The sequence below is a fragment of the Poromitra crassiceps genome (assembly GCF_964638095.1).
Source record: "Poromitra crassiceps genome assembly, chromosome: 14".
Lineage (NCBI taxonomy): Eukaryota > Metazoa > Chordata > Actinopteri > Beryciformes > Melamphaidae > Poromitra > Poromitra crassiceps.
The window spans coordinates 21,982,350-21,996,049 of NC_139633.1; the positions used below are offsets into that span (position 1 = coordinate 21,982,350).

General features: G+C 41.2%; 2 protein-coding genes across 2 annotated transcripts; both read left to right on the top strand.

Moving 5' to 3' along the window:
• The first annotated feature begins 769 nt into the window (after positions 1–769).
• pdcd5 (programmed cell death 5) lies at positions 770–4,600 on the top strand. Its single transcript, XM_083650934.1, has 6 exons — positions 770–963; positions 1,899–1,939; positions 2,641–2,702; positions 3,075–3,166; positions 3,501–3,572; positions 3,654–4,600. The coding sequence occupies exons 1-6, from the start codon at positions 898–900 to the stop codon at positions 3,702–3,704; spliced, it is 384 nt and encodes a 127-aa protein (XP_083507060.1). The 5' UTR covers positions 770–897; the 3' UTR covers positions 3,705–4,600.
• Positions 4,601–6,323: 1,723 nt separating this feature from the next.
• Positions 6,324–13,340, top strand: mvda (mevalonate (diphospho) decarboxylase a). Its single transcript, XM_083650840.1, has 10 exons — positions 6,324–6,458; positions 6,642–6,712; positions 7,233–7,347; positions 7,465–7,611; positions 8,043–8,242; positions 8,628–8,702; positions 9,715–9,933; positions 10,226–10,341; positions 10,550–10,658; positions 10,784–13,340. The coding sequence occupies exons 1-10, from the start codon at positions 6,383–6,385 to the stop codon at positions 10,862–10,864; spliced, it is 1,209 nt and encodes a 402-aa protein (XP_083506966.1). The 5' UTR covers positions 6,324–6,382; the 3' UTR covers positions 10,865–13,340.
• Positions 13,341–13,700: the final 360 nt, after the last annotated feature.

Consider the following 13,700-nt stretch of genomic DNA (forward strand, 5'->3'; position numbering starts at 1 on the left):
GTGATGATGATTGTGATGTGATGACTATTGGCTATAGTTGAATGATTTATTCCTTATATTTGGTCATTTCAACAGTATTGTCATAATTTCCACCACAACCATTGTGAAAAGTACATCAAGATATGCAATATAACTGTTAATTATTAAATATGTTGGCGTCTAAATCTTCAGTCAATAATGTATTTTCCTTCCGTCTCTGAATATTTTGTTACCGGAAGCATCTGTAATCTTTGTGTATTGTACACAGAATTAAACTATAGTTGACATTTTTTAAGGAGATAAAGTGTAATCCCATAACATATAATCTGTCCGGAGATAAAGTGTAATCCCATAACATATAATCTGTCCTCAGACATAACATTTGATCTGAGCTGATGTACTGTAGAATATCGTATGTTTTGGGAAAAATATTCTTATATAAATAAGACTATATAACATGATACATCCTAGCATCATATATTGGGTTAGCCAACAGGGACATGGAGATCCATGCTGGGAGAAAGCGATGAGAATTACAGAAGGTTTTGTTTGGTTGGGTATGGGAGAAGAAAGCTTAAGAAATGGGTTTATTAGACAAACAATTTAGTCCCACTGTTGGCTACTTCCTGCAGTTCTAATAATTATGAATGGGAGCACTTTGGATGGAAACTGTTAATTTTCTTTTCACTGTAAATAACTGCATTGTGAAACTACTAGAATTCAGTAGGTGGCGGTAATGCACTATAAACTGTTTGCCAACCGCCATAAAACACTAATAGAAGAAGAAGTAGTCTGATGTTTCTGATGTTGATTACTCTATCCTGAGCTAGCTCGGGCCTTGTCCCTTTTTGGAGTTGTGTGTGTACAACAGTATCATTTTCCATTTCAAGTTCTCGTTTGAATTTTGTATCATAAACAATGGCAGACGACGAATTGGACGCAATCAGGCAGCAAAGGATGTCGGAGCTACAGGCAAAGCACGGGGTAAGGAGACAAGATGAGCTGAGAAAGTATGTTTTACCCACCATAAGGAGACGCTCATGCTGCTAGCTAAGTCTAGCTGGAGCGCTACCTCAGCCAAGTATACTCACCCGCTTTACCGACCTAAAATTAACACGGCTAACGTTACCAACAAGCGAGTTTTCATGGTGCAAAGCTTATGCCGAATCGTGAAAGTAATCGAGTTAAGTTCCCACTGTCAGAAATTCTGCCTGATTTGAAGTTCTGACATGGCACGTACGCCCCAACTAGCCTAACCTTAGCTGAGCAACGAGCTCTGCGAAATAAATTCAATCCTATTCAATATTCAAAACATGAGCACTCATTGACCAGCAGTTGTCCAATTTGTTCTTTGAAATGATCCTTCCTCTGAGGGAATCTAATTTCAAATGTTTTTGTAGCAGGTTCCAGGAGAAAGGGACCGAGCAGATGCTAAAAGCATCTTTCCCAAACTCAGTTCTCACCGTAGGAACATGCACTGTACATGTACAGTATAGTAGGAACATGATACGGGTTACAATGTTTTAGTCTCAGATTGTAATGATCACCTCTAGATTGAGTGAGCAAAGTAGCTGTCCCAGGATGGCTTTGAACTTTAAACTGAATATCTTTGCCCAATATCTTGGGCTTTGAAAAGCGATCGACATTTTTCACCATTTTCTGACATGTTATAGTCCAAACAACTAATTGATTCATCGAGAAAATAATCGTCAGATTAATCGACACTGAAAATAATCTAGTTGCAGCCCTAGTTGCTATAGTTACCCTAGGTATGACAGTACGACAATGGATGGATTGGAACGAACAAATGAACGATAACATTGACTTTGTGCCACTAGGGGGGGGGGGCATTGACCCAACAGTGGATCTGTCACTGGTGGGGGATAACATGTTTACTATTTGCTTGTTTATCCTTTCAGGATGCTTCAAAGGAGCAGCAAGGGCAGGAGGCCAAACAAAGGTAAGATATGTCATTTCTTTATATGCACCCTAGCATAGGAATTACATTTGTCCTCTAGTTATTAATACATTTGGGATAGCAAACGTTTAATGAGAACACAGTTAAAATTTTCTTTTGGTTAAATTGAAGTTGTTGAATTTTCCAAAAGCATCCTTTTTAAGGGCTCAAACTAGCATCCCAACTGGACTTTGTTTTGATTGGCTCACTCACATCCCTAAACGATTGCTAAAATCCTTCCAATCAGGCCAGTTTGTTGCAAGTGAGCCCCCCTGAACATTCTCCACTAAGCAAGTTTGCCTCATATGAATTAGAGTAGTTGATATGTCGGCTAATCTGGGTCCAGTATTGTGACTGTTCTGCCTGTGCGAATTTAGTCTTTCAGTTCATTCATTATAGACCCTTTTTAAATCAGCTACATTTGTACGCAACACATCATGATTAAAGAACAATATTGTTGTGCTGCTGAGCCATAGCATATTTGAAAACCAAATCACGAACACTCAGTAATGTACGTAGGTCCTGTCAGTGTGGCTATGGGTAAAAAAACAAAACAAAACAATGCTCAGTAAGTTTTGCAGTCTAAAGGATGTTTTTTTGTTTGTTGGTGTGTTTGTTTGTTTTCCCCTAATCCATTTGGCCTCAGATCCAAACAGCAAATAGTGCTGATGTGGCAATATTGTTCTGGTACTATCTCTTCACAGAGATACGGAGATGAGGAACTCTATATTGGCTCAAGTTCTAGACCAGTCCGCTCGAGCCAGATGTAAGTCTGCCCTCCAATGTGTTATTGTTTATCTTACTTAAAGGGAACACTTAAATCAGTGCTACTCTTTTGGGAATACAAATATGTACAAAATTACACTGACATAAGTGTAAATGCTCTACGAGGTCATAGCCATCACTCTATAAAGCCAACTCAGCCCAAGGGCATTAAGAATGGAGTACAGAATCACTACAACATTTGCTGCATAAATACATGCATCCAAAATGATCCAATTCCCAATAAGTTTTGCAAACAGCCTGATGTTCCCTTTAAACCATGTAAGGGTGGTGGGAGGTACGTATCTAAAGCAGTACTACTACTGCCTACTTGTAAACACCTGGTGGCAAAAAAAACATCTTCTTCTCTTTTCAGTGAACAATCTTGCTTTGGTGAAGCCAGAGAAGGCAAACGCAGTTGAGAACTATCTCATTCAGATGGCTCGTTATGGGAAGTTAGGAGGAAAGGTGAGAGAATGAACTCTGATGGTAATAATATGTTTGCTCACTTGCACTTATGACATCACTGATGATGTCACAACTTTGCATCACTGATGAGATCACAATTGATCTTATGACATCACCGATGATGTCACAATGTCTACGACATAATCAGTGATGTCACAATGCACAATTGCCCAAGTGACATCACTGATGACAGCACTACCAGTTGAGTGACATCACTTCCGGGACAAAAATCTCGGACAGAGATTGCCCACTTGCTCCCTTTTTATGGATGGATGGATGGATAGACAGACAGACAGAACACTCAGTGCAATGAATGGATTTCTTTCTCTGTCAGATTTCAGAGTCGGGCTTGATCGAGATCCTAGAAAAAGTCAGTCAGCAAACTGACAAAAAGACAACGGTCAAAGTAAGTAACCGCTAAGATTGTCATGTTTGATTCATTATGGTTGACTAGTCCAGTGTGCATCATTTGACAGTGTACTTTCAGTTCAACAGACGGAGGGTGCTGGACTCTGACGAGGAGGAGGAGGATTACTAGCACTCTGAATGGGAGCGGTGAAGTGAGCCAGGCTGGTTGACGGCAGAATTCAGGAGAGGATGTGCTTTAGTGGGACTCTGTTGAATATTTGACCAGTGATGTTCTCCTTAGTTGAATCATGGGATGCCACGCCAGCTTCTGTGTGGTTCTGGAAACTACATACCAAGAAGGAAGAACAATTTGGGTGGGGTTGATATTGTGGCAATGAATCATGGAGGTGTATAACATACACAGTGTGAATATAACTGCTTTTGCAGTCCCTTTTCAAGCAAGATGCTACAAGTTTGCACTGCGTGTGTTGTACCCCTGACTAACCTTAACAATTCTTTAGTGCTTCTAGTTGGCTACTCCTTTTCTTTGTTTTCATCGCTGTTGACTTTGGTTGTTCAAACACAACAAACTGGACAAAATGCAAAACAGCTACTGTTGCAGATGCGCTTTATCTAGATTGATTTTTGAGTACTGTACATTATTTACTGTTCAATGCTAACATCCCATTAACCTTGGATGTTGCACTTTGATATGTTCCTATTTTTCTGACATGTATCTTAAAGGTTTACATAAAAAATAAATAAAAAGCCTTACATTCAAATGTTCGTTTTTTACGCTGAACCATTACTACATTTACTAATTGTTTTAAGAATAAGGGTTCACACCTCTTGATTTTTTTTACATTTTCCCCCCATCTTGACACAAGTTTGTTACATTTAGTCAAGGCACCCGTTTATTTTACTTGTCTATGTTCAATGCAAGTATGGGACAGCTGTGCCACGTCATCAGACATTACCGTCAGCACCTCGGGAGTCGGGGAAGAGTCGGCTTACTGTGTCTGTATGAACTTCCTCTTCCATTCTTTGCCAAGTGTATTATATCCACCCAACTTTAAAAAATAAAGCATAAATAAGAAACTGGGGATTTTATTTTCACCTGTACATAATGCAATGTCTTTTTTTTATCGAGTGAATGTTAAATTTATAGAGTAGGCCATCAAAGGGGGTGTTTATACCCTCAAATGCTCTCTAAACCAGTTAATCAATGTGGGTTCCAAGGAGTCCCCAACACAATTGTTACATCATTATTTCATTTAGGCTATAATAAGTTAAAGCAGGGAGGTTTTCCCTGTAAATATAGATGGTGATGAAAATCTGGACTAAATCTCCAACAATAAAAATGTTCTCAGATTTGAGAGACAAAATATCAAATTCAGGGTCGTTGATTTGAAAAAGTTGGGAATCTGCTCAGACTGTAGGGTTAGGGTAGGTCTCTACTCTACCAACCAGAGCCATCGGCTTGTACTCCCTTCAAGCATGGATGTGCCTTTAAGTGGGGGCGGTCCCTGACCTTGCCCCATTTTCGCACGCTGTGGTCAGATGATTTCTTATTGGCTATCGCGATTCTTCAACGAAGAAGGCTTCGCGCTGATTGGCGGTGGGCGTAGCCACATGATCAACCCCAACCAATAGGCAGAAGCCTCGGCGAGGCGCTACCAGAGACCTTTAACAGATCGAGACACCCCACACCGAGCCTGGTGACGCGAGGTTAATCCAAGTGGGCGTGGTCATCAACGATTGGCTGTCTGTCAATGGTGCGTTATTACAATGGTTATTACGAAACCCACCGTGGTTAAGCCAAAACCACGCCCTGTGCCCGCCTACGCAGCAGTCAAGCGCCGGGATTGGCCAGGCGCCCATGCTCACGAATCCTCTTCCCTGTTCCACAGCTTGGAATCCAGTCCAGACGTCTGGCTTTAGAGGTGAAGCCAACTTTGAGAAGCAATTAGTTAACTTTATTTACTTTTTAGATGGTTTTAAAATGTTTTATGCAGCTTCCAACTTCATCCAGCCTGCAGTACCAACAGTTTATCAGCCAGTGTTTATATTCACCATCCCAACAGTTGCTATTATGTTTAAATGTATTTATTTTTTATATTTTTCATTTGCAAGTTAAACTGTCAGCTGAGCTCTGTTATTGAAGCTTTGGCTAAAGCCCTGAATTTTACAATGATGTTTTGAAATAAATATGTTTAAAAATCGATTGTGTGTTAAAAGCTTGTGTTACGTTTTCATTTGCGTTAATATATTACAGTAATTTATTTTCAATGGCCGCTATCAAGAGCAATTTGGTTAATAAAATTGCTGGGCTGGGCGCAGTGTTTGTGGTGTGGGAAATGTGTTAAAAGCTCAAGCCTATTACGTTTTCATTAGCGTTAATAGCGTCAATGTCCGCTATCAAGAGCAATTCAGTTTGTTAATGAAATCGCTGGGCTGCTGTGCCATGCAGTGTTTGTGGTGTGGGAGATTCGAGCTGTCAAAAGAAGACGATTAAAAGACTTGCTCCTGGCCAATCCCGGCGCTTGACTGCTGCGTAGGCGGGCACAGGGCGTGGTTTTGGCTTAACTACGGTGGGTTTCGTAATAACGCGTCAATGGTATGAAGCTTCATTGGCTGACCAGTCTCCTAAGTGGGCGTGGCGAAAACTCTTTGCAACAGGAAGTGAGTTGAAGTTGAAGTGTCTTGCTTTGTTATCCCATTGTCTTTGGTGCTACTGCTACTACGGTTGTTGGTGTGGTGTGGTGTGTGCACTGTAGACTACATGCCATTAGCCAGCACTAATACCCGGGTCGTACTGTGTATTTCAGGTATCAAATACAATTTTTTTATCGGCTGAAATAGACAAATATGCCTGAAGAAAATGTCGACAAGCCAAACATGGCTACATGCACCGCTCCTGTCAATATAGCTGTCATCAAATACTGTGAGTATCACTCAGTCACTCTAGCCTTGTTGTGTAGGTGAAAGTAACGTTATTGGGGGCTTAGGGCAATACGCCTGTCTATGATGGATACTAGCTACATTTACATGACTTGTTAATGGGGTTATTTAGGTGTCGTGTATTTAGTCGTCGTATCGTTGAGAAGGTAACTTTGTTATTTCTTAGGGGGGAAGAGAAATGAAGATTTGATTCTACCCATCAACTCTTCTTTGAGTGTTACATTGCATCAAGACCAGGTAACGTGTCTTTATAGCGCTGCAGTCTTCTGACTTTGTCCTATCCAAACAAAAAAATTGTGTGTGATGGTAAACAACCTGCTTCCTCGACGTCTTTGATTTTCAAAATAAAATTCATCATTTGCAAAGCAATTAAACAATTGTGAGCAATTTCCTGCACTGACCCTCATAACCTGTTAATGCAATGTAAATAAGGTGGAATTTGGTTACTAGTAGCCTACATAGCTGGTACATACTGCTAATGGTCAACTGTCTAGTACTACTACTGCAACAGTTATCTACAGGAAAATGTGATTCATAATGTATAAAATTGAGTATACAGTCGATGTTTCAAGTTCTGTGTCCGGCCACAGCTATGCCGTTTTACGTGCGATCGGGCTGAAACTTTAGTTTACAATTTTGAGCATCGGCTCCGGCATGTGAATAAATGGTATTGGAAACTACGCACTATTTGGGAGTGCAAGGGCAATATGGCTGATAGCTATGGCTAGATCTGCCTTGTCACCCTCTTTCCATTTAGCTGAAGACAACCACAACAGTTGCATCTAGCAGATCATTTCAGGAGGATCGAATATGGCTCAATGGCAAAGAAGAAGATATAAGCCATCCGAGACTACAGTCCTGTCTGAGAGAGAGTGAGTCTTAATGTTTTTCCCTCACCAGAGACACAAACAGTCAGAGAGCAGCAAAACAACAGGGAGTTAACGAGAGTGTGGGCCAATATAATTATTTTGTCCTATTCTGTGCCTTAGTTCGCCGACTAGCAAGGAAGAGACGCAGTGATGTGGAACATGGTGTGGATACGACTGGTTTGTCTCATAAAGTCCACATCTGCTCCGTCAACAACTTCCCCACAGCTGCTGGGCTGGCCTCCTCTGCTGCCGGCTTCGCTTGCTTAGGTGTGTGTGGTATGCACCTGCTGTTGTCCCAATGCATGACTGAAATGATACTGATGGCTCTTCAGAACCAATATAAAGTCATTGTAAACCCAACAGTTGCTTTTACACATTACAATAAGAAAAGTTTGAACTTTATGAAGTTGTGTGAAACCTATTCATTTTAGCACAAATACTAAATGATAAAACAAAAACAATGGAATGGTCTACTAAAAATGTTTGTCAGGAAACGATGGCATGGCCCAATGTCATTCGCTTTTCGGGCTTTAGAATAAAAATGCAATTCTGCAAAAATGGGTTTCCTCCTCTCTCTATATCTCATGTTTGATATCTCCATATTATCCCAACAATATTCCCTGTTCCTGTGACCTCTGCCCTCTCTCTGTTGCAGTGTACACACTGTTCCTGTGACCTCTGGCCTCTCTCTGTTGCAGTGTACACACTGGCTCGGGTGTTTGGGGTAGAAGGGGAGCTGTCCGGGATCGCCAGGCGAGGCTCGGGCAGCGCGTGTCGGAGCATGTACGGGGGATTTGTCCAGTGGATCATGGGGTGCAGAGAGGATGGCAAGGACAGTCTAGCCCAGCAGGTGGAGCCAGAGACTCACTGGCCTGAACTCAGGGTCCTGGTGCTAGTGGTAGGTGTGTGTGTGTGCGTGAGAGAGAGAGAGAGAGCGAAAGAGGGACAGTTATGATGATGATAATGAAAAAGCGTGACATGAGTCTGTTTTATTTTGGCACTTGTGCACTCTAGTGTGAACGTGAGTGCATCACATACTTAAAATATATTTAAAGGGAATTTTCTTTGAGACAAAATAGATGCATGTACAGCAGGGGTCTTGAATCATGTCAATTCAGAAATAGAAGAGGTTATAACAGGCTTAACATGCTATGTGCTCTGTTTGTTATAGGCCAGTGCTGAGAGGTTATAACAGGCTTAACATGCTATGTGCTCTGTTTGTTATAGGCCAGTGCTGAGAGGTTATAACAGGCTTAACATGCTATGTGCTCTGTTTGTTATAGGCCAGTGCTGAGAGGAAGCCAGTAGGCAGCACCTCCGGCATGCAAACCAGTGTACAAACAAGCCGCCTCCTCAAGGTATTTTGCTCTCCCTCCAACATGCACGATTCACCTGTGATTACATGAACATTGGTGTCAATACTGTCATCATCAGTGATGTCATAAGAGCAATTGTGATGTCATCAGTGATGCAAAGTTGTGACATCATCAGTGATGTCACAAGAGCAGGTGAGTCCACACAGGGTCGAGCTGCAGGGCGGGCGAGGCCGCTAGGAATCTATCTTCTAAAAGCGAGCAAGTGGGCACTCATTGTTTCAAGTGGGCACTGTTTCTTTACATTTTTGTCCCACTGATGATGTCACAATGTCTATGACATCATCAGTGATGTCATCAGTGACATCATTATTGACCAATCATCTTATGACATGCCTGATGATGTCATAGGCACTGATGATGTCATAGGCATTGTGACATCATCACTGATGGTGATGCAAAGTTGAGCAATTGTGCGCTGCGCATGCCAATAGACAGGTGAGGCCACGCAGCAGCCGAGCTGCGGGCGAGGCCGCGCAGTGGCCGAGTTGCGTATGCGAGCAGCTGGGTGGGCAATAGCGAGGAATCGAGAGTGCCTAGTACTCTATAAACACACACCTGTGACCGCATCGCAGTATTACTGCGCCGTGTTAGCTAGCTATGTTAGAAAGTAAACCACAGCCTCTTGGGGCTTATTGCTTAACTACATATAGCCTACCTGGTAAGATTTGAGCAACGACAAAATGCAATGTTGATAACAAATAATCCTTCTTCTGCGAAGCAATGTAGTCCTTCAGCCGTGACTTAGAGAAGAATGGTTGCCAAGCCACACACAGACGCTGTTTGGTGTAGTAATACTGTGGCGATACGGTCACAGGCGTGTGTTCATACAGTGTTTTACAACGGCTTTGAATGCGGCGGCTCAGCCACTCATAAACAAGTACCCGAATTATCCATTTGATCAATTACATTTGAACACAGCAGACTTTTTGAGAGGGGGTACCTCTGTTAAAGCTGATCGATCTAAGCCCCTCCCCCTCTCTCGGGTTCTGTGTAGCACCGGGCTGAGAGCGTTGTCCCAGACCGAATGGAGAAGATGATTGAAGCAGTGCGCAGGAAAGACTTCACCACGTTTGCTGAACTGTCCATGAAGGACAGTAACCAGTTCCATGCCACCTGCCTCGACACTTACCCTCCCATCTTCTACCTCAACAATGTGTCTCGTCAAGTCATCGGCTTGGTGCATCGGTATAACAGGCACTACGGGCAGACAAGGGTGAGCAACATCAAAGACTATATATTTCCATTGCTGTGTTGATGCTTCTTTGCCTGGCTTTTTCCTATTTACATTTTACCCCTGGAAGTGTGCATCCATCTTTTATAGTGTGTAGCTGTGGCCTGCCTACTTCTGTTTTACTACTTCTGTGTTGGAAACTTGCAGCTGTTCATGTCTTTGGATTTCTGAGATGGTGTAATGGAGATGTGAAACTTGTGTGGTGGTTTTACAACAGGAAGTGTGTCCATCTTGGTATAACAGCGGCAGGTGGTGTATCTTCGTTTCCCTCTAGGTGGCCTACACTTTTGACGCAGGGCCAAATGCTGTGATCTACACTCTGGAGGAGCATGTTGCTGAGTTTGTCGAGGTGGTTCGCCATCTCTTCCCCCCAGAAACCAACGGAGGACAGTGAGTTCATTCACCAGAACTACTCCGCTTTTATGCATAAGTCCTCTGCAAAATGCTGGCACATCTGACACATACAGCACATTAGATGGATATAAATAGGTACTTTATAGCTTGAACTACATTCCAAGTAAATGCTATTACAGTATTTTGTGTTTAGCTTTGTTTTTCTCTCAACCCACCTTGTAACGCGTCTCTCCCTCCTCCACAGGTTTATAAATGGTCTTCCAGTTAATAATGCTGTTCTTTCTGAAGAACTGAAGCAGGCTGTTGGTTTAGAGCCCATTCCCAAAGGAATTAGCTACATTATCAGCACCAAGGTGCGTACATAAACAACTCAATATACAGTACATACAAACACACTTAACAAAGGATGAGTCTATTGTTTGGCATAGGCCTAAACCTTATGTCCCTGACCTGATCGTTTTTTTTTGTGGTGTTCCAGGCTGGCCCAGGTCCTCGGGTTGTGAACGACCCCGACCAGCACCTGCTTGGATCTGATGGCTTTCCTAAGAAGAGCGTCTGATGCCTTGTGGGCGCCCGAAGGGACAAAATTCCCTTGAGCAAGTTATAATCATGTGGTGTTTAACTTTTTAACAACAAGCCAGAAAAGATCAAGCGGAAATATTTATATATTTATATAAAGTTAATTAATCGTAAGGCATTAAACCTATCTTTAAAGGCATCATGGATCCATAAAATGTACTGGAACCCTAATTGGAGCTCTTCACGACTTATTTGTAACATCCATCCAATTTTTAAGCATCAACTCTTTCCTTTTCTTCAAATTTCAAAAACCCATTTTCAATGTATACAAAAGGCCTTCACCAATTTATCACCCTTTTTTAAAGACATGGTACAGGCATGGTTACACTTCCAGTATTTTCCACCAGATTCTGTTGATGCCAGTTTGCAACACATTATATGGTTTAATACTAATATATTGGCTGATAGATTACCTATTTTTTGGGAGCAGTTTGTTGAAAAGGCCATAATTGTTTTATAAATGATATAATTGATGTAAATGGTAATGTGTATTCATATGAGTTATTTTGTGAAACATTTGGAATATTTTGTTCAGAATTTAGATATGATCAGTTAGTAGCTGCAGTTTTTAATTTTTTTAATTCAATCATGTATTGCAAGTCAGAATGATTAAACTCAAACTCAAACTCAAACTCAGTGCCTTTGGCCTGGAAGAAAAAGGTGAAAGGTGCTGGAAGAAACTTTTTGTGTGCGAGTGTAACCCAATGAATGTGAGTCGTCGTGAGGCCCGAGTGGTAGCGAGTAGGTTGGTTAAACTCACTCCCCCAGTATAAAGACACGTTAATCTAGCCTGGGTAAACCCATCCCCCACGTGACCTGCTCTCAGACCTGTTCTCAGTCACTAGTCACTAGTGACTGGGAACTGAGAGAGCAGGTCACGTGGGGGCTGGGTTTACCTAGGCTAACGTTAATCCGCTCCGCCAAGGGAGCTAGCTCTCTTGGTGCAGTGGTTAGCGTGTCTGTCCCGCAAGCTGAAGGTCAGTTCGAATCCACACCTGGGCAAGCCCTTAACATGGGTTGCTGCAATCACCACCTACACAACGCCGTTACATAAGCCTTCAATGAAGAATTGTCTTTTCAAAAGATAAATTCTTATGTGTATACATTTTTCTTGACGGCATACGATTTGAATGATAAGCCAAAGATATTTCAATCATACTGAGGGGGGATTTTTGATATCATCATGGAGAATGGTATATAATCTATGGTAACCTATAATTCTATTATAGACACAAAGTCACAGTACTTTCAATTAAAGATGTTATACAAAATACTGCCAACAAGAAAAATGCTTTTTATTTGGGGTTTGGAAAAGGATCAAAACTGTCGCTTTTGTAATTCTGAAATTGAAGATATGTTGCATTTATTTTGGTTCTGCTTCTGCCCACATGTGGTGAATTTTTTAGTTGACCATTATGAGAAGATGGCTAGCATTCAATTCAGTTGTGCTAACCATGTGCCCTCAAACAATGATACTCTGTGAATTAAGAAATGGAAGTCCTGTTATTCTAAATACTGTGATATTATTGGGCAAGAGATTCATTTTTGAATTGAAGGGAAAACAACAATTGACTCCCTCGTTTTCTTTCTTTTCTAAAGCATTACTTTTTGTTAGAAGGCATTATTGCAAATAGGGAACAATGAAAGTGTATGATAAGAAATGGAACAGATTAAGGCCAACCTTAGAGTGATAATCATGATCATCACAATTTTTTGTTTTGTTTGTTTAATGTTTGTTGTATGTCTGTGTGTATATGTATATATTTTGTTTGTCCTGTAATTTTAATAGTGTCCTGTTTTAATTGTGCTCTGTTGTTCAACGGTGTGTTTATTGTATGTTGGCGGTGTGGGAAATGGTTGGGGATTGTATTTTTTGTATTGTAAAAAAAAACTTCCCTTGAGCAATGGGGATCCTGTTTGGCAAAGAGATTGTCTGTTTTGGTCTATCTCTCTTTATATCACTTCTATCTATTTATATTGGTACAGTATTTCTATATCTTTATATCTAGCTCTCTACATACAGTATCTTGAAAACACAATTTCTCTCTATACATGTGTAGAATGAGTGTGAACAATCCAAAAAGTGTCCAGTGCTTGAGGTAGGAGGCTGAGTCCTCACCTCAGCAACAGGAACTAATCCAGTTGATGACATACGGGTGCAATACACTGCCAATGTGCCCTTGTGCAAGGATCTTAACCGCAAAAACTGGTCGCTGCACTGCTGCTGACCTCACAGAAGTAATCAATGTGTATAGGAGGTTATGTATGTGTGTATCTAATCTATGCATAAAGATATGCAAAAATACCTATTACATTCACATACCTTGTTTAAAAAAGGCCTAATTAATAATGATCATTTCGTCTTGTGAAAATGTACCAAGAGATTTGAACTGTACCTATCAATTCCATTCAACTTCTGTATAATTTAATAAAATATATTTTAGTAGTTTATATAACTTGATGTATAGTCTTGTTTTGTCGGCGGTCGTCTGGATATATTTCCAACAATGTATTTTTTTATTTTATTTTTTGCTAATTACAGATTAGAGTTGGAAGATAGATTTTTCAGGAACAAAGGTTTATTATTGGAAAGCACAATAAGCAGCCTACACAATTTTTACCCAACTTTATAGTTGTGTAAAACAGTTAAACCTAACTATGTAGACATGGATGAGCAGTATGTTAGTGTAACTTTGTTTGTATGTGTGTAGGTAGTCTGTCACAGTCGGAAGGAAGGCGTAAGCCCCGCCCCCTCCGCGGCAGCCCCACACAGTTCGGAAATGACGAGTGATTTGGGGAGTGGCCAGCCCGTGGGC

Coding starts and splice junctions, on each gene's coding strand:
- pdcd5 (XM_083650934.1), top strand. CDS start 898: ATGGCAGACGACGAATTGGACGCAATCAGGCAGCAAAGGATGTCGGAG. Junction 1,940..2,640: donor GGGCAGGAGGCCAAACAAAG/GTAAGATATGTC, acceptor ATCTCTTCACAG/AGATACGGAGATGAGGAACT. Junction 2,703..3,074: donor CCAGTCCGCTCGAGCCAGAT/GTAAGTCTGCCC, acceptor TTCTCTTTTCAG/TGAACAATCTTGCTTTGGTG.
- mvda (XM_083650840.1), top strand. CDS start 6,383: ATGCCTGAAGAAAATGTCGACAAGCCAAACATGGCTACATGCACCGCT. Junction 6,459..6,641: donor TATAGCTGTCATCAAATACT/GTGAGTATCACT, acceptor GTTATTTCTTAG/GGGGGAAGAGAAATGAAGAT. Junction 10,342..10,549: donor CCAGAAACCAACGGAGGACA/GTGAGTTCATTC, acceptor CCTCCTCCACAG/GTTTATAAATGGTCTTCCAG.